The 21,068-nt window shown below is 41.4% G+C and overlaps 1 protein-coding gene across 2 annotated transcripts in view; it reads left to right on the forward strand.

Annotated features, from left to right (window-relative positions):
• The window catches only part of ARHGAP42 (Rho GTPase activating protein 42), a 230,329-nt gene that overhangs the window by 144,230 nt on the left and 65,031 nt on the right, over window positions 1-21,068 (forward strand). For both annotated transcript variants that reach the window (XM_070749660.1, XM_070749659.1), the window contains exons 7-8: window positions 6,138-6,242; window positions 15,197-15,326. In XM_070749660.1, coding sequence (XP_070605761.1) covers window positions 6,138-6,242; window positions 15,197-15,326 — 235 coding nt within the window. The remainder of the gene's footprint in view (window positions 1-6,137; window positions 6,243-15,196; window positions 15,327-21,068) is intronic.

Raw genomic sequence — 21,068 nt, forward strand, 5'->3', positions numbered from 1 at the left:
CAAATCCAATTAATTAAAAAAAAAACCTTAATATTAAAAACAATCAATATGACACAGTCATACCATTTTCAAGTGCTAAAGTTATTATTTATTAGTTATTATTATTATTTCCTACCCACATTTTTCGATCTTCCTTTTTTCCCCCAAATCTTCTCTGTCATCATGCTGCTGGGATGATTATTCTGCATCATCAGAACCAAATATAAACTGGTTCGCATTTCGAGTCTACGGAGAGGAGCAGCATACAAATCCAATAAAATCAATCAAGTCAATCAATCAATCAAACGTTGCCATCTTTTATTTATGTTTTTCCTCACTTGTTTTAACACTGGATCTCAGAAGCAAAAAGACGAAGGATCTACTGTGGTAGTTCCTTCAATATGGAGGCAATAAGAATTGATTTTTTTTATAACTTCACAAGCTTCAGTGGGGGAACCATGGCCATAATATATAATACCCATGGAGTTGTTGATTTATTGATGCTCGGAGACCACAATTTTAAGTTCTTATTCCCAAAATGTTGCCCAGCTGTAAAATAAAAATGTCTAGAAGAAGTCTATTTTATAAAAAGTGTTCGGAAACTTCAGATCGTGCAGAATGCAGCTGCGAGAGCAATCATGGGCTTCCCTAAGTATGCCCATGTTACACCAACACTCCGCAGTCTGCATTGGTTGCCAATCGGTTTCTGGTCACAATTCAAAGTGTTGGTTATGACCTATAAAGCCCTTCATGGCATCGGACCAGAATATCTCCGGGACCACCTTCTGCCGCACGAATCTCAGCGACCAGATAGGTCCCACAGAGTGGGCCTTCTCCGGGTCCCCGTCAACTAAACGATATCGTTTGGTGGGACCCAGGGGAAGAGCCTTCTCTGTGATGGCCCCGACCCTCTGGAACCAACTCCCCCCAGAGATCAGAGTTGCCCCCACCCTCCTCGCCTTTCGTAAGCTCCTTAAAACCCACCCCTGTCGTCAGGCATGGGGGAATTGAGATATTTCCTTCCCCCTAGGCCTATAAAATATATGCATGGTATGTCTGTGTGTATGTTTGTTTTCTTAAATAAGGGTCTTTTAAATTAATTTAAATATTAGATTTGTTACATATTGTTTCATTATTGTTGTTAGCCGTTGTTAGAGTCTACGGAGAGGGGCGGCATACAAATCAAATCAAGAAAGAAAGAAAGAAAGAAAGAAAGAAAGAAAGAAAGAAAGAAAGAAAGAAAGGCTTGGCAAGTGGTACATAAGTCAGCACTGTTTATCTCAAATGCTACAGGTTCTTTCTTACTCTTGTAAGCTTACCGTTATTCAGTTTTAAGATCTGAATGGTGTGATTAAAATCCTGCGGATTGAAAATTAGATTTTAATTAGTGAGATCAGATTAAAAACACTTAATCCTTTCTCCCAGTCACATTTTACACACAGATGATTACCTTGACTGCAGGGAAATTTTTGAACAGGCAAAAGTACCTTCCCAAGAACGCATTTGGCACAAGTGCAGGAAAGGATTTTGCCCTTTTTTGTGTGTGGTTTGAATGATCCTCCTGCAGATGTTGCTCAGGCTCAGCCATCCATCCAGATGTTGCGTTTTCTAGTTGCATTTCTAAAGTGGGTGCCTTGTCTTCTTTATCCCAACTCTACTTGATTCCATGCCCTTTTGCTTGCTTGCTTTTTATTTTTATATTTGTTTATTAGAATTGGAAGGGAACTTGTAGTTAGTTAGTTAACTATAACATTAGTTTAACATTTCGCAATAGTTAAAAAAAATTTTTCTTTCCCAGTATCCAAATCTATGCATATATCTTACATTTTCCTAGGTAGATTAATTACTATCTGATGCTGCCTCCTCAACACCTAATTTTGTCATCTGGATCTACTACCTTAAATTTTCTATTTTCCTTAATCAGTGTTACTTATCTTCTATACATATTCATTTTCTGACCAATCATAAAGCTTTCCCCAAAGATTATAGTGTTCAGAGTCTTCCTTATCTTTAATTTTCATTGTCAATATTCATTTCCTCACAGTCCAATATTTTGAAGTTCTTTGGGATTGGGTGGCATAGAAGTCAAATTAAATAAATAAATAAATACAAATTTAAAATTAAACCCTTTCAGAAGGTGCTTTTGTTATTTTCCATTTTTGCACAAATGCAATTCTAGCTGCTGTAATTATATGAATAATTAAATATGTATTTTCTTTTTTGAATTTCTCCGGTCATATATCCAACATGAATATCTCTGGTTTCAATTCTATAGGTTGTTTCAATATTTTTTTTATCCATATTTGAATTAAACTCCAATACACTTTGACTTCTGCACATCTAGCACATATGATAAAAAGAACCTGGTATTTGCTGGCATTTCCAGCATGTCATAGATTTGTCTTTAAACATTTTAGCTAATCTTTCCGGTGACATGTGTCATCTATAAAACATTTTACGCAAGGTTTTTTTTAATATGCTGTTGTCGTCAGTTTATAATTTCTTTCCCAAAGCTGTTGCCATTTATCCAGTTCTATAATATGACCAAAATTCCTTGTCCATTTAATCATTTTCTTCACTTGTTCTTGCTCAAAATCAATATATAATACAATTTTAGTCTTTCGCCCATTCCTGTATTTTATCTAATTCTGTCATTTCTAAAATTGATACACTCTGTTTTAATATCTTTACCTTGACTGCATTTGCATTCTCATATACCAGTCCACCTTTATTCCTTGTTTCTCCAATCCTTGAGTAAATTTCAATTCCCCCTTATCTGTTATAATATCTTTATAATTGTGCTAAATGTCCCCAATTAAGTCTATTTCGGTAGGTTAGTGCTTCTGTTATTGACAACCAGTATAGTATTTTCAAGTAGTGTTTTTCTTTTATCTTTTCCCACACTCTATACAAAGAGTTCCTTATACAATGTCTTTGGAAACAGCTCTGTATTTTACTTCTTCCTTACCATAAACATGTGTGCCATCCTATCCGCAAATCATGTCCCTCCAAAACCAAAAGACTTTTGCTTCTTAATAAAATCCATTCTCTCATCCATGTCAATACTGCATCATCATAATATAGCTCCCAATTTGGAAGTCCAAATCCATCTCTTAGTCTTGCATCTTGTAGCATTTTAATTTTTATCCTTGCCTAAAACTAAGATCTTTGTTTTCTTAATCTTGAGTTTCAAGCCAACTTTTGCAGTTCACAATAAATTTGCCATGACTGCCATCTAGTGTCAGGAATTGTCCAGAATTAAAGGGATATTTAAAAACAAATGTACGGTACATAATCTGAACCTGTTGACATGGAAGTTTCACCTTGATACTGCATTGAACTAAGGAGCATGATGGGTTTAGCAAAACATGGAGAGCCAAAAAATTAAGGAAGCTTACATTCATTTGCAAAAAGAAAAACCTTCAACCTTGGCACTGAAATTAGCAGTATTAGCAAGCATTAATGCTTAAATAGATAAAAGGCTTAGTAAAAGTCTTACACAGTGCTTTAAAAAAATGATTCTCTGGTTAATTAGAAGCTGGTCTTAACTTTAGTTTTACTTTGAATGTTCTTCCTGAATCACAGCCTTCTGCTACAATCTGGCTGGAGATGCTGAAATTCATTATTCCTTTATCTCCCACCACACCTGTAACCCTGTGTACTAGTTTTAGCTATCAAGTTGTCACTTTGGGACAGATCTGTGAAGTATCTGCTGTTAATAGAAGACCTAAAATATCCCTGCCAATGTATGTTGTCTCTGCAGTTATGGTGAATTTTCAGACTCAATGTGTTATTACAGTCACTATTTTCAGTAAAATACAACTCCAGCTTTTATCTTTGTGTCTCTTTCTCTTCTTTTTTCTCTCCCTATTTACCTTTCATATTCTTTTCTGACTTACCTCTTAATTCCTTAGGACCAGTCAGTCTTCCATTCCTATCTGTAAGGTTACCCAACCTTGACAACTTGCTAGCTGGGGAATTCTGGGAGTTGAAGTCCATAAGAAATAAGAAGAGCCATGCTGAATTGGGCCAAAGCCCATCAAGTGCAGCATTCTGTGTCACACAGTGGCCCACTAATTGTACATGGGGATCTTGAGCAGAAAGAGAAGGCAAAACTCTCCCTTTCCCTTGACCCCCAACAAATGGTACCCAAGGGAATCCTGCCCGCGTCAACCAACATAGAGGCGGCACATGGACATCCGTTTCAATAACCACAAGTCTTAAAATTGGCAAGGTTGGACATCCAACCTTGCAGCTTGGCATTATTGTTTTCTATTTTCTTCTGCTGTCCTACCTTCTGATTTCTGTCAGTGACTTTAAAAGAGGCAATATTTGCATGTTACGATAGCTACAAACCAGAAGGCTTGGGCTCGCCAACTCTTCATGGTACCAGCCATCTTCTACGGTGGGATAACAAACTATGCTTAGAATGATGTATCGAAGTCTCAATTCTTCTTTGAAAAAGCCAAAGAAAGAAAACTTGTTTTGTTTTCACATTTTGTCCTCTTAATATTGTCACAGGCATCGATTCATGTTCGTTCAGTTATCCGATGGATAAAATGAATTTACATTTTGATTCTCCATGCTCTGATTGATGGGAGAGTCCAGGATGGGTCACTCTAGTCCTCTAGCTCTAGGAATTTCTGAATACACGCCTCCCTGGTAACGGTCTCTAGTTAATAAACTCGGACTCAACTCTTGGACGTGAGATCTTTAGCTCCTGAGTTTGAGCTACTGTAATTGGTTTATTTCTTTTTCCCTGCAAAGAGAACTCTAGGGTCCTTTTTTCTCTCTCCCTCAATCATAGCTGTTACTTTAGTAGAGGAAACAGGAAGAAGAGTTCAATTTGCACAGACAGCTCTACGAATCTTGCTGTGTCCTCTGCTGGTCACTTCACCAGCTGATGAGTGGTCCAGATCCCTTTAATTGCAGAAACTACAGCCAGAAGCTCTGCTGGATAACCGCATCTGCGGTGCCAACTTAGGAAACCGATTGGAGGGAGGAGGCTTTCCTTCCCCTCCGCTTTTATTTATTTTATTTATTTATTCGACTTCTATGCCCCCCAATCCCGAAGGACTCAGGGTGGCTTACAATAATAATATAAATACTATAGTATTGAATTGTACATATTTTATGTCGGCCATTGCAACTTAAAAGTGATGGACTCTTATCACAACAAAGTCAAAGTAATGGTTTTGTGATATTCATTCATTCATTCATTCATCCACCCACCCACCCACCCACCCACCCACCCACCCACTTATTTATTTACTTACTTACTTACTTACTTACTTACTTACTTACTTACTTACTTACTTACTTACTTACTTACTTACTTACTTATTGTTAGAGTTGGAAGGGACCATGCAGGTCATCAAGTCCAACCCCCTGCCTAAGCAGGAACCCTATAGCACCCCAGCCAAATGGCAGTCCAATTTCCTCTTAAAAATGTCCAGAATATTGGAGTTCACAACGTCCACTGGTAGGTTGTTCCACTGGTTGATCGTTCTGACCGTCAGGAAGTTCTTCCTTATTTCCAGGTTGAATCTCTCCTTGGTCAGCTTCCAGCCGTTGTTCCTCGTCCGGCCCTCCGGTCCCCTCCTCTCTGTGGCAACCCCTCGTATACCTGTAGACTGCTATCATGTCCGCTCTGGCCCTCCTTTTCTCTAGGCTACCCATGCCCAGTTCCCGCAGTCTCTCTTCTTACGTCTTGGTTTCTAGACTGTGCTTTTGGCTGTTGGAGAATGCAGTAAAAACCACACTGGATGTGATGTTGATTTTTTCACCTAAATAATTGCTGTGGGGTTAGCTGTAAAACTATGGGATTGTAGAATGGACAATCTTAACTCAATTCAGCAACAGTTCAGCAAACAATTTACACCACTGCAATTTCCAGGTGTTGCTCAAAACACCTTCACTTTTCACATCCTTAATCCAAAGGTCATTTGGCCAGTGGGATTTTCTTTAACTTTGTTGTCAACTGGACACCATTACCAGGGAGGCGTGTCTTCAGAGATTTAACCCAGTCATAGAGTTAGAGGACTAGAGTGACCCACTCTCCTGTCAATCCACATGAGAAAGGACATGTCAGGTAAAACCAATGGCCCTTCTATTTTATTATGTTCTCAACTTTATTGTTTTCTCTCTTTTTTCCCCAGCTTTTGGCTTTTCTTCAGGGATTATTTACATTTTACCATGAGGGATACGAGCTGGCCCAGGAGTTTGCACCATACAAGCAACAGCTGCAGTTCAATTTGCAAAATGTAAGGCTAAATTTCATTTACTAGCAGTTTTTAAATAATTGAATGCCTTTATGATGAATGCCCAATTCAGTTACAATGTTGAAACCTCTAGAAAATAAAATGAATAACTTCATGCATAAATGCACAAACTTTCCTGCGTTGCTTATCACATTTATTTATTTTTTATTATTTATATTAAAATGTATTTGCCTCCAATCTCATCATTCTAGATGGCTTGGAATATAAAACAAAAACTTTAAATCCACCAATTTATTTATTTATTTTATTTATTGGATTTGTATGCTGCCCCTCTACGTAGACTCGGGGCAGCTAACAACAGTGATAAAAAACAGCATGTAACAATCCAATTAATAAAACAACTAAAAACCCTTATTATAAAACCAAACATACACACAAACATACCATGCATAACTTGTAATGGCCTAGGGGTAAGGAATATCTTAACACCCCCATGCCTGGCGGCATAAGTGAGTCTTGAGTAGTTTATGAAAGACAAGGAGGGTGGGGGCAGTTCTAATCTCTGGGGGGAGTTGGTTCCAGAGGGTCAGGGCTGCCACAGAGAAGGCTCTTCCCCTGGGGCCTGCCAAACGACATTGTTTAGTCGACGGGACCCGGAGAAGGCCAACTCTGTGGGACCTTATCGGTCGCTGGGATTCGTGCGGTAGCAACAAACATTTCAGGTCTTTTCCTAGTCCTCTGCTTTGAAGAATTTTAATTTTAATTTACAGTGATACCTCATCTTACAAACGCCTCGTCATACAAACTTTTCGAGATACAAGATTTTTTTGCCTCTTCTTACAAACTATTTTCACCTTACAAACCCGCTGGGATGCCCCGCCTCCAGACTTCCGTTGCCAGCGAAGCGCCCGTTTTTGTGCTGCTGGGATTACCCTGAGGCTCCCTTCTATGGAAAACCCCACCTCTGGACTTCTGTATTTTTGTGATGCTGCAGGGGAATCCCAGCAGGGGAATCCCAGCAGCGAAAAACAGGCGCTTCGCTGGCAACGGAAGTCCGGAGGTGGGGTTTCCCTTGGAGGGGAGCCTCAGGGGAATCCCAGCAGTGCAAAAACGGGCGCTTCAGCTGGCAAAAGGGATGAATTTTGGGCTTGCACGCATTAATCGCTTTTCCATTGATTCCTATGGAAAACATTGTTTCGTCTTACAAACTTTTCACCTTAAGAACCTCATCCCGGAACCAATTAAGTTTGTAAGACAAGGTATCACTGTATTTGACTTATATGCTGCCCAATCCCATGGGACTCATAAAAGCCCTCTAGCCCACACCCGGGTTAATACCAACCTTTATCTCTTCACCCGAAGCACAGCTGATCAGCTCCTCAGCTCTGTTTCGGTCTGAAACCAACTTCTGAGCATACACAGAAGTAAATTTGTGCGTGGGGAAATGTCGTGATACAAACAAAGTTAAGTAGAACTCACCCCTAGGTTACATGCAGCTAAAAAGCATTATTTAGATGGCATGGAATCTGCCACCCACCTTCCTATTACCAGTCTTCCAAAAACCTATTTGTTTTGTTCCACAAATGGACACACTTCAAAGCAGACCGTGTGCTTTAATCATCTGTTGTTGTATTTTATTTTCCTTATTGACCCGCTAGAAGTCTAGATGCATTATTCTAAAAAAAGAAGAATGCTGAGAGTAGAATTTTGTCCTGCAGGATGCCAACTTCTCACTTTTATGAGATGTCTATAAAAAGTTAACAGCTGTATTGCTAACTTACAGTAGCTACAGGGATTCATTTAAAAATGGTTGTAAAATGGCGCAAAAAACTCGCCCAACAAATGTCTCTCTTAACAATTTCATTTACTAGACTTCCTTATGGAACTGCAAGTCTAGGGCAGTGATGACCAACCTATGGCACGGGTGCCACAGGTGGCATGTGGAGCCATATCTGCTGGCACACAAGCCATTGCCCTAGCTCAGCTCCAATGTATCTGGCCAGTTGATTTTCAGCTCACACGGAGGCTATGGGAGGGCGTTTTCGGCTTACAGAGGGCCTCCGGGGGAATGGGGGAGAGCATTTTTGCACTCTCCAGGCTCCAGGAAAGCTTTTAGAGCCCGGGGAGGGCAAAAACCAGGTCTACAGGGCCCACCAGAAGTTGGAAAATGGGCCATTTCTGGCCTACAAAGGCCGTTTTCACCCTCCCCAGGCATTGAATTATGGGTGTGGACACTCACGCATGCAAAACAGTGCGCGCGCACACACTTTTGGCACCCGTGAGAAAAAAGGTTCGCCATCACTAGTCTAAGGTCTTCCGTTGGAATCCGTGGACCCCACATTGAATATAGCAATTTTAATCGACATTAGGGTGTGTGGAAACATAGAAGACTGATGGCAGAAAAAGACCTCATGGTCCATCTAGTCTGCCCTTATACTATTTCCTGTATTTTATCTTACAATGGATATATGTTTATCCCAGGCATGTTTAAATTCCATTACTGGGGATTTACCAACCACGTCTGCTGGAAGTTTGTTCCAAGGATCTACTACTCTTTCAGTAAAATAATATTTTCTCATGTTGCTTTTGATCTTTCCCCCAACTAACTTCAGATTGTGTCCCCTTGTTCTTGTGTTCACTTTCCTATTAAAAACACTTCCCTCCTGAACCTTATTTAACCCTTTAACATATTTAAATGTTTCGATCATGTCCCCCTTTTGCCTTCTGTCCTCCAGACTATACAGATTGAGTTCATTAAGTCTTTCCTGATACGTTTTATGCTTAAGACCTTCCACCATTCTTGTCTTTGGACCCGTTCAATTTTGTCAATATCTTTTTGTAGGTGAGGTCTCCAGAACTGAACACAGTATTCCAAATGTGGTCTCACCAGCGCTCTATATAAGGGGATCACAATCTCCCTCTTCCTGCTTGTTATACCTCTAGCTATGCATCATAATTTCAATACATGGGAGTGAATGTGTCACAAGATGCATTTTATATTTATTATAGTTTAATGTAACCCCCCCCCCAACGCATACACATACATACTTCCATCTTCATTCCAGATAACTGGAATGTCCAAAGATGCTTTTTCAAGAGGCAAGTGGACTTTATGGTTCTTTTTCTGAAGAAGTTTTGTTTCAAAGAAGCTGAAGAAGTTTCTTGGATGAGAAGCAAAATGTATTCCAAGAAAAAAACAAGAAAGTCCAGTTGCCTCTTTAAAAAATATCACCATTGGGACAACCATGACCTGGATGACTGAGAATTTCCATAGATAGATAACTGGAATGTATAAGTGCAGTGGTGGGCTTCTGCCTGTACGGCTAATTATGTGCAGCTCCAAGACTGGCGCACAAATGCGGGATCGAGCACAAATTTGATTCCCGCACCTGTGCTGCATGCGCATTCCACGCATGCGCGGAAGCAAAAAAACTTGTTGAAACGTGCATGCCTTTGTGAGATTTTGCTTCCTGCACAGGTGCGGGAAGCAAAATTGCGCTCAATCCAGCATTCACTGTATTAGGATAAGTTGGTCTGAAAATATGCTTCATTCTGAACAGCTTAGTAATGTAGACTGCAATGAGAGTGCAAAAAGGAACTATATACAGTAGTACCTCTAGATACGAGATGCTCCACATGCGAGTATTCCAAGTTACGAGCCACGACGCAAGCAAAATTTCTGTTCGACACCCAAGCTCAAATTCGGGATACGAGCCGAGCTTCCACTAGGTGGCGCAAGAATCCTTGCTTCTGGTTATCTCGTCGCAGAAAAACAAAGTTTAAAGGCATTCATTCGAGATGCGAGTTGATCGACATACGAGCTCGGGTCTGGAACGAATTAAACTAGAGGTACTACTGTGTATACATACATATACAGTGATCCCCCGGGTATTGCGATCCCGATCATTGCGAAACGGCTATATGGCGATTTTTCAACCCGGAAGTAAAAACACCATCTGCGCGTGCGCGCCCTTTTTTCTATGGGTACGCATGCGTAGATGGCGCCGGGCAGATCAGCTGCTGGGCGGCTTCCCTGGGTCTTCCCCCTCTTGCTGGTGGGAGGGCGAGCGGCGGGCATCAGCGAGGAGTTTCCCCACCGCCCATGCAAACTCCTCGCTGCCGCTCGCCCGCCCTTCGCCCGCCCACGCCGTTCATTCTCGCCGCTTCCCAGCTGAGTCCTGAAGCGAATTGGCTTCAGGACTCAGCTGGGAAGCGGCGCGAGCGAGCGGCGTGGGCGAACGGCTTGTCCGCCGCCTGCCTGCCCGCGCGCCCGCCCTTCGCCCGCCCACGCCGTTCATTCTCGCCGCTTCCCAACTGAGTCCTGAAGCGAATTGGCTTCAGGACTCAGCTGGGAAGCGGCGCGAGCGAGCGGCGTGGGCGGGCGAAGGGCGGGCGAGCGGCAGCGAGGAGTTTGCGTGGGCGGTGGGGAAACCCCAGCGCCGCTTCCCAGCTGAGTCCCCTTCCCAGGAACCCCAATCTTCGGCTCCTCGCTAGCGCTGCGGAAGTAAAAACACCATCTGCGCATGCGCAGATGGTGTTTTTACTTCCGCAGCGCTACTTCGCGAAAAACCGATCATTGCGGGGGGTCCTGGAACGGAACCCTTGCAATGATCGGGGGATCACTGTACAGTGTTCCCTCAATTTTCGCGGGGGATGCATTCTGAGACCGCCCGCGAAAGTCGAATTTCTGCGAAATAGAGATGCGGAGGTAAATACACTATTTTTGGCTATGAACAGTATCACAAACCTTCCCATAACACTTTAAACCCCTAAACTTCAATTTCCCATTCCCAACCGTTTAGATTATTACTCACCATGTTTATTTATTAAAGTTTATTAAAAAAATATTTATTAAAGGTGGACGAAAGTTTGGCGATGACATATGACATCATCGGGCGGGAAAAACCATGGTATAGGGAAAAAAACCCGCAAAGTATTTTTTTAAATTAATATTTTTGAAAAACCGTGGTATAGACTTTTCGCAAAGTTCGAACCTGCGAAAATCGAGGGGACACTGTGTGTGTGTGTGTGTATTTGTTTTCGTAGATTTTCACGGGTACAAGTATGAAGGTATGCTAGCACAAGGACAAAAGCACCAGCCTGAAGATGACGAGTAGGACCTCGTCGAAACGTCGCCAGAAATCTCTGAAACTTACACAGGAAGAAACCCTATGTAGAGTGCAATGATTGAAGAGAAGAAAGTATTGTGGGTGTCAGTCCTCAAAATACTTTCAACTCTTGTGCTGTCATCTGTCCTACCTTTGGGAAAAGTCCAAATTGCTGTCTAGAAGGAGAGAACAGATTGATTAATTGATTGATTGATTTAATTCGACTCAGGGCAGCTTACAACAATATAAAATACAAAAAACAATTAAAAAGAAGTCAAATATACAATCTAGCAGTAAAACTGAGATTAAAATCCACAATAAACTAAATAATCAGTATACATATGTAGCATTCATACAATAGATGAATAGAAGTTTCTTAATCTCTGAATTAAGAAGAAGAGGAAGAGAAAACAATGAATACAAACTTCCAAATTACAACAATTCAAAAAAAAACTGAGCATGCAAAAATTTCATATTTATTGTTGCATACAGTTCAACAGAACTGTAAAATCTGACCACAGAGAGCAAAAGGAAAAGTGTGTGTATTAAGATCATATCTAAACTGTTGGGTTTTTTTAAAAGCACCAGAGGTCACTGTTGCTCTAACTTTATTTTTTGAAAGAGCAAAAGGGTTTTGCATTTTAACAAAATCTCTGAGGATATTTACAGGTCGTTGTTAGATTAGCTCAATCCCAGAACTCTGGTTACACATCACAATTGCTGACCTTGTTAAAAGTAACTGCATTTAATGTTAAAGATGTAATCTTTAACAGTAAATTGAAAGGGAGTGAGAAAAATTCTTAATTCCTGGGTTTATTTTTTGTCTCATTTGGTGCTTGGTTAAAAATAATAAATATCCCCCGAGGCCACTTTACATGGACGTGATAATGCTGTTGCCTTGAAGTCCTTTTACTTTATTAGCAGAGCAGAGATTCTATATCTGTACTTGAAAAAGATACACTTTTGTTTTCATCACAAGCACTAATGGAGATCTGCAATAATATTATACTACCTAATTGTACACTAATATGCAATACTAGCATTCTCTTCAGATACAGTATATAGTTTGCTTATTAATATCCATTTGTACTCAGACCAGTTATTATTCTTATTGTTGCTGTTATTATTATTATTATTATTATTATTATTATTATTATTATTATTATTATCATCATCATCATCATTGGTAACCAGTGTTGGTTATGACCTATAAAGCCCTTCATGGCACCGAACCAGAATATCTCCGGGACCGCCTTCTACCGCACGAATCCCAGCGACCAGTTAGGTCCCACAGAGTTGGCCTTCTCCAGGTCCCGTCAACTAAACAATGTCATTTGCCGGGACCCAGGGGAAGAGCCTTCTCTGTGGCGGCCACGACCCTTTGGAACCAACTCCCCCCAGATATCAGAGCTGCCCCCACCCTCCTAGCCTTTCGTAAGCTCCTTAAAACCCACCTCTGTCGTCAGGCATGGGGGAATTGACATGTTCCCTCCCCCTAGGCTTATAAAATTTATGTATGGTATGCTAGTATGTATGATTGGTTTCTAAATTAGGGTTTTATAAATTAATTAAATATTAGATTTGTTACATTGTATCATTGCTGTGAGCCGCTCCGAGTCTGCGGAGAGGGGCGGCATACAAATCTGATTAATAAATAAATAAATAAATAAATAAATAATCATTATTATCATTATCATTATTATTATTATTATTATTATTATTATTATTATTATTATTAATTGCATTTATAGAGTTAATGATACAGCCACATATGCAGAGAGCGATGCATAGGCAGCAACAACTGAGAGATTATTATAAAAGAAAATGAGGCCACCTGTGGTTGGGTGGGGCTGTGGTAATTAGTGAGGCTGCTATAACTAGCAGCCTGTGGGTTTGGCCATTGTGGAGGATTATCTGATCGTTGTGTTTCGTGCCTGCTTTGCTGACTTTGACCTTTGTGTGCTGATTTTTCCCCGCTTTGAAACTAAACCAGAGCAAAGTGTGTTTTACTTTGTGAAAGAAGAAGGACTGTGAATTGCCTCACAGCTGCAAGCCAAGTATCTCAGAACTGATAAGGGACTTGTACAAATTACCAGTTTGTTTGGAGACGAGTGCTCTTTGTTATACAAAAAGAGGGCTTAGTTTATTTGAATTTTCGGTATAAAGAACATTGTTTTGAATTTTCAAACGTGTGTGTGTCTGAAATTGTATCTGTGCATTTTCGGGAGGAATCTACCAGAGAGCTCAACAGAACAGGTAGTAGTGAGGTTCTGCCGGAACGGCTAATTGCACGCAGCTCTATGGCTCTGGCATGCAGGCGCGGGTTCGAGCATAATTTTGCTTCCTGCACGTTTGCAGGTAGCAAAATCTTGCATTGGGATGCACACGTATGCGTGTTTTAGTAAGGTTTTTTTGCTAGGATGCATGCGTGGAAACAAAAAACCTTACCGAAATATGCATGCATGTATGTCCCCATGCAAAATTTTGCTACCTGCACAAGTGCAGGAAGCAAAATTGCACTAAAACCCGCGCTCATGTGGCAGAGCCGCAGAGCTGCGCACAATCAGCTGTACTGGCAGGAACTCTCTACTGCCACCAGGTGTTCATCTGGCTAGGGCTTAGTCTAATCAGTTTCAGCACATTAGTTTGCTGGTTTTGAGTACACATGCTTAATTCACTCAATCTGTATAGTCTGGAGGACAGAAGGAAAAGGGGGGACATGATCGAAACATTTAAATATGTCAAAGGTTGAATAAGGTCCAGGAGGGAAGTGTTTTTAATAGGACACTTTAATAGAACAAGGGGACACAATCTGAAGTTAGTTGGGGGGAAGATCCAAAGCAACATGAGAAAATATTATTTTACTGAAAGAGTAGTAGATCCTTGGAACAAACTTCCAGCAGACGTGATAGATAAATCCACAGTAACTGAATTTAAACATGCCTGGGATAAACATATATCCATCCTAAGATAAAATACAGAAAATAGTATAAGGGCAGACTAGATGGACCATGAGGTTTTTTTCTGCCATGTTTCTATGCTTGCTTTTTATCCCTTGGTTGGGGATAAATAACAATTTCTAAAAAACTTCTCTCTTTCTTTAGAGAGAGAAACAATGAGAGAAGCAGGCAAAGGGAAAGTTGCTTTGCTAGCAAAGCAAGGAAGTTTGCTTCACTCCTTAGCACCTCATTAGAGCTGGGGGAAAAAAACTTAATAAAAGCTATATTTGGAGAATAAGACGCACTCAAATTTTCAACTTCTTTTGGGGACAAAGATGCATCTTATACTCTGAAAAATACAATAACTACTGGGGCAAAAAAGGTTGTAAAATGGGACAAAATTCATTTAACCAACATAAATTTTGGGTTCAGTTATGGCCATAGGTAGAGGACTACCTGTACGTATTTCATTAATGGCCTTTGAAGGCGCTTAGCCTATATAATTTGTATTTTTAGCTTTTAATGTGTGCATTGATGGGGATCAAGCTCACAAAGAAGTCTCAAGTGAAAAGTCATACAGTAATTGGAAAAATGTTGACATGCTGTAGATTTTGCTGGGGCTGTAATGCTTATAGTAGCAAGCCACGTGTTATATGTTTGAATGTTTGCTAGAGGAAGAGAGACAGCTAAAAGATACTATGAGAAGACCATAATCGTTTTAGGGTAGATGCAAAAGGAGATAGGGAAAAAAATTACATACATTCAGAACCATTAGAGCTAGTTTATAGTTCTTCAAAAATTTTAGATAGAAATTTCAGATAGAAATGGAGCAGTGATTTGTGCAGAAATAAAATACTAATTGTACTAAATCCCATTCCGAAGAGAATGCGTATAACTCATTCTATTAAGAAGGCACTATAACCCTCTTTCTTTTTCTCTGATTCCTTAGACCAGGAATAATTTTGAAAGCACGCGTCAGGAAGTGGAACGACTTATGCAGAGAATGAAGTCTGCCAGCCAGGATTACAGGCCACCAAGCCAGTGGACTATGGAGGGCTACCTCTACATCCAAGAGAAGCGTGAGTAGTCGATAAACCACATAATATATTTATAAATTAACCACAAATAAAAACATCATAAAGTTAAGTATGTATTCTACTATATGTATTGTTAGTCCTCAATATACAACCACAATCTCCGGGACCGCCTTCTGCCACACAAATCCCAGCAACCAGTTAGGTCCCACAGAGTTGGCCTTCTCTGGGTCCCGTCGACGAAACAATGTCGTCTGGCGGGACCCAGAGGAAGAGCCTTCTCTGTGGCGGCCCCGACCCTCTGGAATCAACTCCCCCCCAGAGATTAGGATTGCCCCCACCCTCCTTGTCTTTCGCAAACTCCTTAAAACCCACCTCTGCCGTCAGGGAAATTGATTCCCCTGGGCCGTTTCCGTTTTATGTATGGTCTGTCTGAGATGTATGACTGTTTTTTATATTAAGGGTTTTAAATTGTTTTTAATAATTGGATTTGTACTGTTTTGTTGTTGTGAGCTGCTCCGAGTCTTCTGAGAGGGGCGGCATACAAATCTAATTAATAATAATAATAATAATAATAATAATAATAATAATAATAATAACAACATCAACAACAACAATCAGAACCAGAATTTCTGTTGCTAAGCAAGGCGATTGTTAAATGAGTTGTATTCATTTGATGACTTTTTTTTTTGCTCCGATCATAGTTAATTCACTTTAGTTGTTAAGTGTTGTTATAGAAACCCGAGTTCCCCTTGTCAGAAGCCAGCTGAGAAGATCGCAAACAGCCATCACGTTATTCCAGGATGCTACAACTGTCGTAAATACAAGTCAGTTGCTAAGCTCACAAATTTTGATCACTTGACCATGTGTGTGTTGTGAATGCCATAAGCACAAGGACAGGTTGTGGGTCTTTTTTTTTCCAGTGCCACTGTAACTTCTAGCAGTAAGTTGAGAACAATCTATAGTCTTTTCCATTATATTGGTTCTTTGTGCAGTCAGCCAGGTGTTGAGCCTGGATTTGGCATTTTTACCTATCTAAGTATCTCCCAAGGATCTGGGATAGGCAGATGCTGATGGTTTTGTGGTGTTAGAGCAGTGGTGTCAAACTCGATTTTGTTGAGAACCGCATTAGAGTTGTGTTTAACCGCCCCAGGGGCATGGCCAGGGTCGGCGTGGCCAGCTCGACATCACTCGTGGGATCAAATGCTACTTTTGCTTGTAGTTTGTTTTGTTACTACTCTGCCAGCAAAAATGTAGCTCTGGAGAGAGTACATCTCCCTCCTGGGCTCCATTTTTGCTGTCAAAGACACCACAGATTGGTCCTTTCTTTTTTTCCAGGTCGGTCCCATGGGCCAGACCTAAGCAGCCCAAAGATCGGATCCACCTGCGAGCCTTGAGTTTGATACCCCTGTGTTAGAGATATCATAGCAGGACATAAGCTGCTCTGAGTAAAGCTGCCTTTGGCAATTGACTGTCGGTGAATTCGTTAATGCCAATGGTGTTCAAATTCCAGTTGTTTTGTGATTGTACCTAACATGCTTATTGCTATTGGTACTACAGTACTACCTTTGTTTTCTTCTATGATATTATTATTCCTATTATAATCAGAATGCATCTGTAGAAGGCCTTTTTGTTTGGTTGATTGTTCAACCTCCGGAACCGCCTGCTACCGCACGAACCCCAGCGGCCGATAAGGTCCCACAGAGTTGGCCTGCTGCGGGTCCCGTCGACTAAGCAATGCCGTCTGGCGGGCCCCAAGGGAAGAGCCTTCTCTGTGGCGGCCCCGGCCCTCTGGAATCAACTCCTCCCGGAGATTAGACTGCTCCCACCCTCCTTGTCTTCCGTAAACTACTTAAGACCCACCTATACCGCCAGGCATGGGGGATTTGAGACACCTTTCCCCCAGGCTTATTATAATTTATGTTTGGTATGTATGTGCTGTTTGGTTTTTAATTATGATAGGGTTTTTAGTTTTTTAATATTAGATTTGTGCCATTATAATATTGTTTTTATCATTGTTGTGAGCCACCCCGAGTCTTCGGAGAGGGATGGCATACAAATCTAATAAATTATTATTATTATTGACAGATTTACTGTTTTACTATTGAATGTCCACATTTTAGTAAAATTCAGATTTTACTAGAAAGATAAGGCACCTGTACATTGCAGTAGAAAGACGGAATGCTAGAGCTGATGTATAACATTAGAAAGAAATAACCCATAAGCACGAAGAAGCTCAAGATCCAGATGGATCTTGGCAGACTTGAACACTGGGCCTTATCTAACAGGATAAAATTCAATGTAGAGAAAAGTAAAGTCCTATACTTAGGTAAGAGAAACCGAACGTACAGATATAAATTGGCTGAAATCAGGCTTAATAGCAGTGACTGGGAGAGGGATCTTGGAGTTTTAGTGGACAACCAGCTAAATATGAGCCAGCAGTGTGCAGCGGCAGCCAAAAAAGCCAATGCAATCCTAAATTGCATTAACAGGGATACAATCAAGATCAAGTGAGGTTCTAATACCACTCTACAAAACCTTAATAAGACCACACCTAGAGTATTGCACACTATAAACATATGTCACACCATAAACACAGGTTGAGACTCCAGAAAGAGTGCAGAAAAGAGCAACCAATATGATTAGGGGACTGGAGGATAAAACATTTATTTATTTATTTTATTTATTTATTTATTTTGTCCAATACACAATGAGGGTTTTAGTGGGTATATATCTATATACACATAGTAAAATACATGATGAAGGTTATAGAGGAGATACTCATAGTAAAATATATCTAAGAAATAATAGAAAAGAAGATAAAATAATAGAACATATCAATGAAAGAATAGAAGAAGAGATATAGGAATAGAAGAAAGGTATAGGAGATATAGAAGAGCAATAGGACAGAGAACGGAAGGCACTCTAGTGCACTTGTACTCGCCCCTTACTGACCTCTTAGGAATCTGTATAGGTCAACCGTAGATAATCTAAGGGTAAAGTGTTGGGGGGTTTGGGGATGACACTATGGAGTCCGGTAATGAGTTCCACGCTTCGACAACTCGGTTACTGAAGTCATATTTTTTACAGTCAAGTTTGGAGCGGTTAATATTAAGTTTAAATCTGTTGTGTGCTCTTGTGTTGTTGTGGTTGAAGCTGAAGTAGTCGCCGACAGGCAGGACGTTGCAGCATATGATCTTGTGGGCAATACTTAGATCTTGTTTAAGGCGTCTTAGTTCTAAACTTTCTAGGCCCAGGATTGAAAGTCTAGTCTCATATGATGAACGATTGCAGGAACTGGACATGTCTATAGTGAAGAGAAGAGAAGGACCAGGGGAGACATGATAGCAATCTTCCAATATTTGAGGGGCTATCACAGAGAGGAAGGGGTCAAGCTATTTTCCAAAGCACCTGAAGGCCAGACAAGGAATAATGGATGGAAACTGACCAAGAAGAGGTTCAACCTGGAAATAAAGAGGAACTTGCTGACACAACAATCAACCAATGGAACAGCTTGCCTTCATAATTTGTGGGGGCTTCATCACTTGAGACTTTCAAAAAAGAAATTGGCCTGCCATTTGTCAGAAATGGTGTAGGTCTCCTGCTTGAGCAGGGGATTGGACTATTTTATTTATTTATTTATTCATTTGTCCAATACACAAATACATAGGAAGAAAGATAGACATGTGATAATATAAAAGAGGGTGAAAGTGAACTTAGAGGAGAGGATATATGAAAGGAAGAGAATATATGAGATAGGTGAAAGAAAGAAAAGACAATTGGACAGGGGACGAAAGGCACACCAGTGCACTTATGTACGCCCCTTACTGGCCTCTTAGGAACCTGGAGAGGTCAATCGTGGAGAGTCTAAGGGAGAAGTGTTGGGGGTTAGGGTTGACACTATTGAGTCCGATAACGAGTTCCACGCTTCGATAACTCGATTGTTGAAATCATATTTTTTACAGTCAGGTTTGGAGCGGTTCGTATTAAGTTTGAATCTGTTGCGTGCTCTTGTGTTATTGCGGTTGAAGCTGAAGTAGTCATTGACCGGTAGGACGTTGCAGCATATGATCTTGTGGGCAATACTCAAATCGTGTTTTAGGCGCCGTAGTTCTAGGCTTTCTAGGTCCAGGATTGTTAGTCTATTTTCGTAGGGTATTCTGTTTCGAGTGGAGTAGTGAAGGGCTCTTCTGGTGAAATATCTTTGGACATTTTCAAGGGTGTTGATGTCTGAGATGTGGTATGGGTTCCAGACAGATGAGCAGTAGTCTAGGATGGGTCTGGCAAAAGTTTTGTAGGCTCTTGTGAGTAGAGTGAGATTGCCTGAGCAGAAGCTGCGTAGGATCAGGTTAACAACTCTAGAGGCTTTTTTGGCGATATTGTTGCAGTGGGCTTTCGATATTAGTATTCCAAGGTCTTTTACAGCAGAGGTCCCCAACCTTTTTTGCACCAGGGACCGGCTTTAAGCTAGACCAGTTTTCCATGGCCCGGTGGGGGGGGGGGGAGCTAGCTGTCAGCGGCGCCGTAAAAGGGGCGATCAAGAGAGGAATGGGTGAATTAATGGACGGAGGGTGGGAAGGAAGGAAGGAAAGAGGGAAGGGACAGGAACAAAAGAAGGGTGCAAAGGAAGCAAGGAAAGGTGTGAAAGGGGAGAGTAAGAGAGGAAGGAGTGAAAGAAGGGAATGAGGGAGGAAAGAAGGGAGGAAGGAAAAGGAAAGCAAGAAATGGAGGGAGGAAAGGAAGGAAAGAAAGAAAGAAAGAAAGAAAGGGGGAAGGGACAGGAACAGAGGAAGGAAGCAAGGAAACTTATGAAAGGGGAGAGTAAGGGAAGAAGGTAGGAAGGAGAAAGAAAAGAAGAAATAGAAGAAGGGAAGGTAAAAGAGAGAAAGAAAAAGAGCAAGAAAGAAAGCAAGAAAGAGAAAGAAAGAAAGGCAACTTCAAAGAAAGGCTCACTGAGCATCTCTCACTCTCTCTCTCTTTCTATCCCTCTTTCTTTCTTTCTCTTCCTTTCTCTCTCTCCTCTTCCTTTATCTCCTCTCTCTCTCCCTCTCTCTTTCTCTCCCCCCTCTCTCCCCCTTTCCCTCTCTCCCTCTCTTGCTATCTCTCCCCCCTCTCCCTCTCTCTTTCTCCCTCTCCCTCTCTTTCTCTCTCTCCCCCCTCTCTCTTTCTCTCTCTCTCCCCCTCTTTCTCTCTCTTCTTCTCACTTTCTCTCTCTTGTTTTCTTTCTGTCTCTTGCTTTCTCTCTCTCTCACTCTTTCTTGTTTTCTTTCTCACGCTCTTTCTCTCTCTTGTTCTCTCTCTTGCTATCTCTTTCTCTCCCCCCCTTTCTCACTCTCTCTTTCTCACTTTCTCTCTATCTTGCTGTCTGTTGCTCTCACTCACTCTCGTTCTCTCTCCGTTCTTCTCAGCGATGACGCGCGCACGCCCTGCCCGCCTCACCTTTGCGAGAGCACTTTCGCCCCGGGCTCTCAGCAAGGGGGTTTGCAGGAGAGGCGGGGCCGGCGAAGGTGATATTGAATGTCGGGGGAGAACGGGCGGTTGCACGCGCTCCCTATCCCCCTGCTAGCCCACTCGGAATATTCAAAATAAGAAAAGCCTTCGCCGGCAAAGGTTTTTCTTATTTTGAATATTCCGAGTGGGCTAGCAGGGAGATAGGGAGCGCGTGCAACCGCCCGTTCTCCCCCGACATTCAATATCACCTTCGCCGGCCTCCGCTGAGGAAAGCCTTTGCCGGCATTTCCTCTCGGCGTCCAGGAGGCGCAGCGGCGGGCGGAGAGAGGGAAGGGG

The sequence above is a fragment of the Erythrolamprus reginae genome, chromosome 4 (assembly GCF_031021105.1).
Source record: "Erythrolamprus reginae isolate rEryReg1 chromosome 4, rEryReg1.hap1, whole genome shotgun sequence".
NCBI lineage: Eukaryota > Metazoa > Chordata > Lepidosauria > Squamata > Dipsadidae > Erythrolamprus > Erythrolamprus reginae.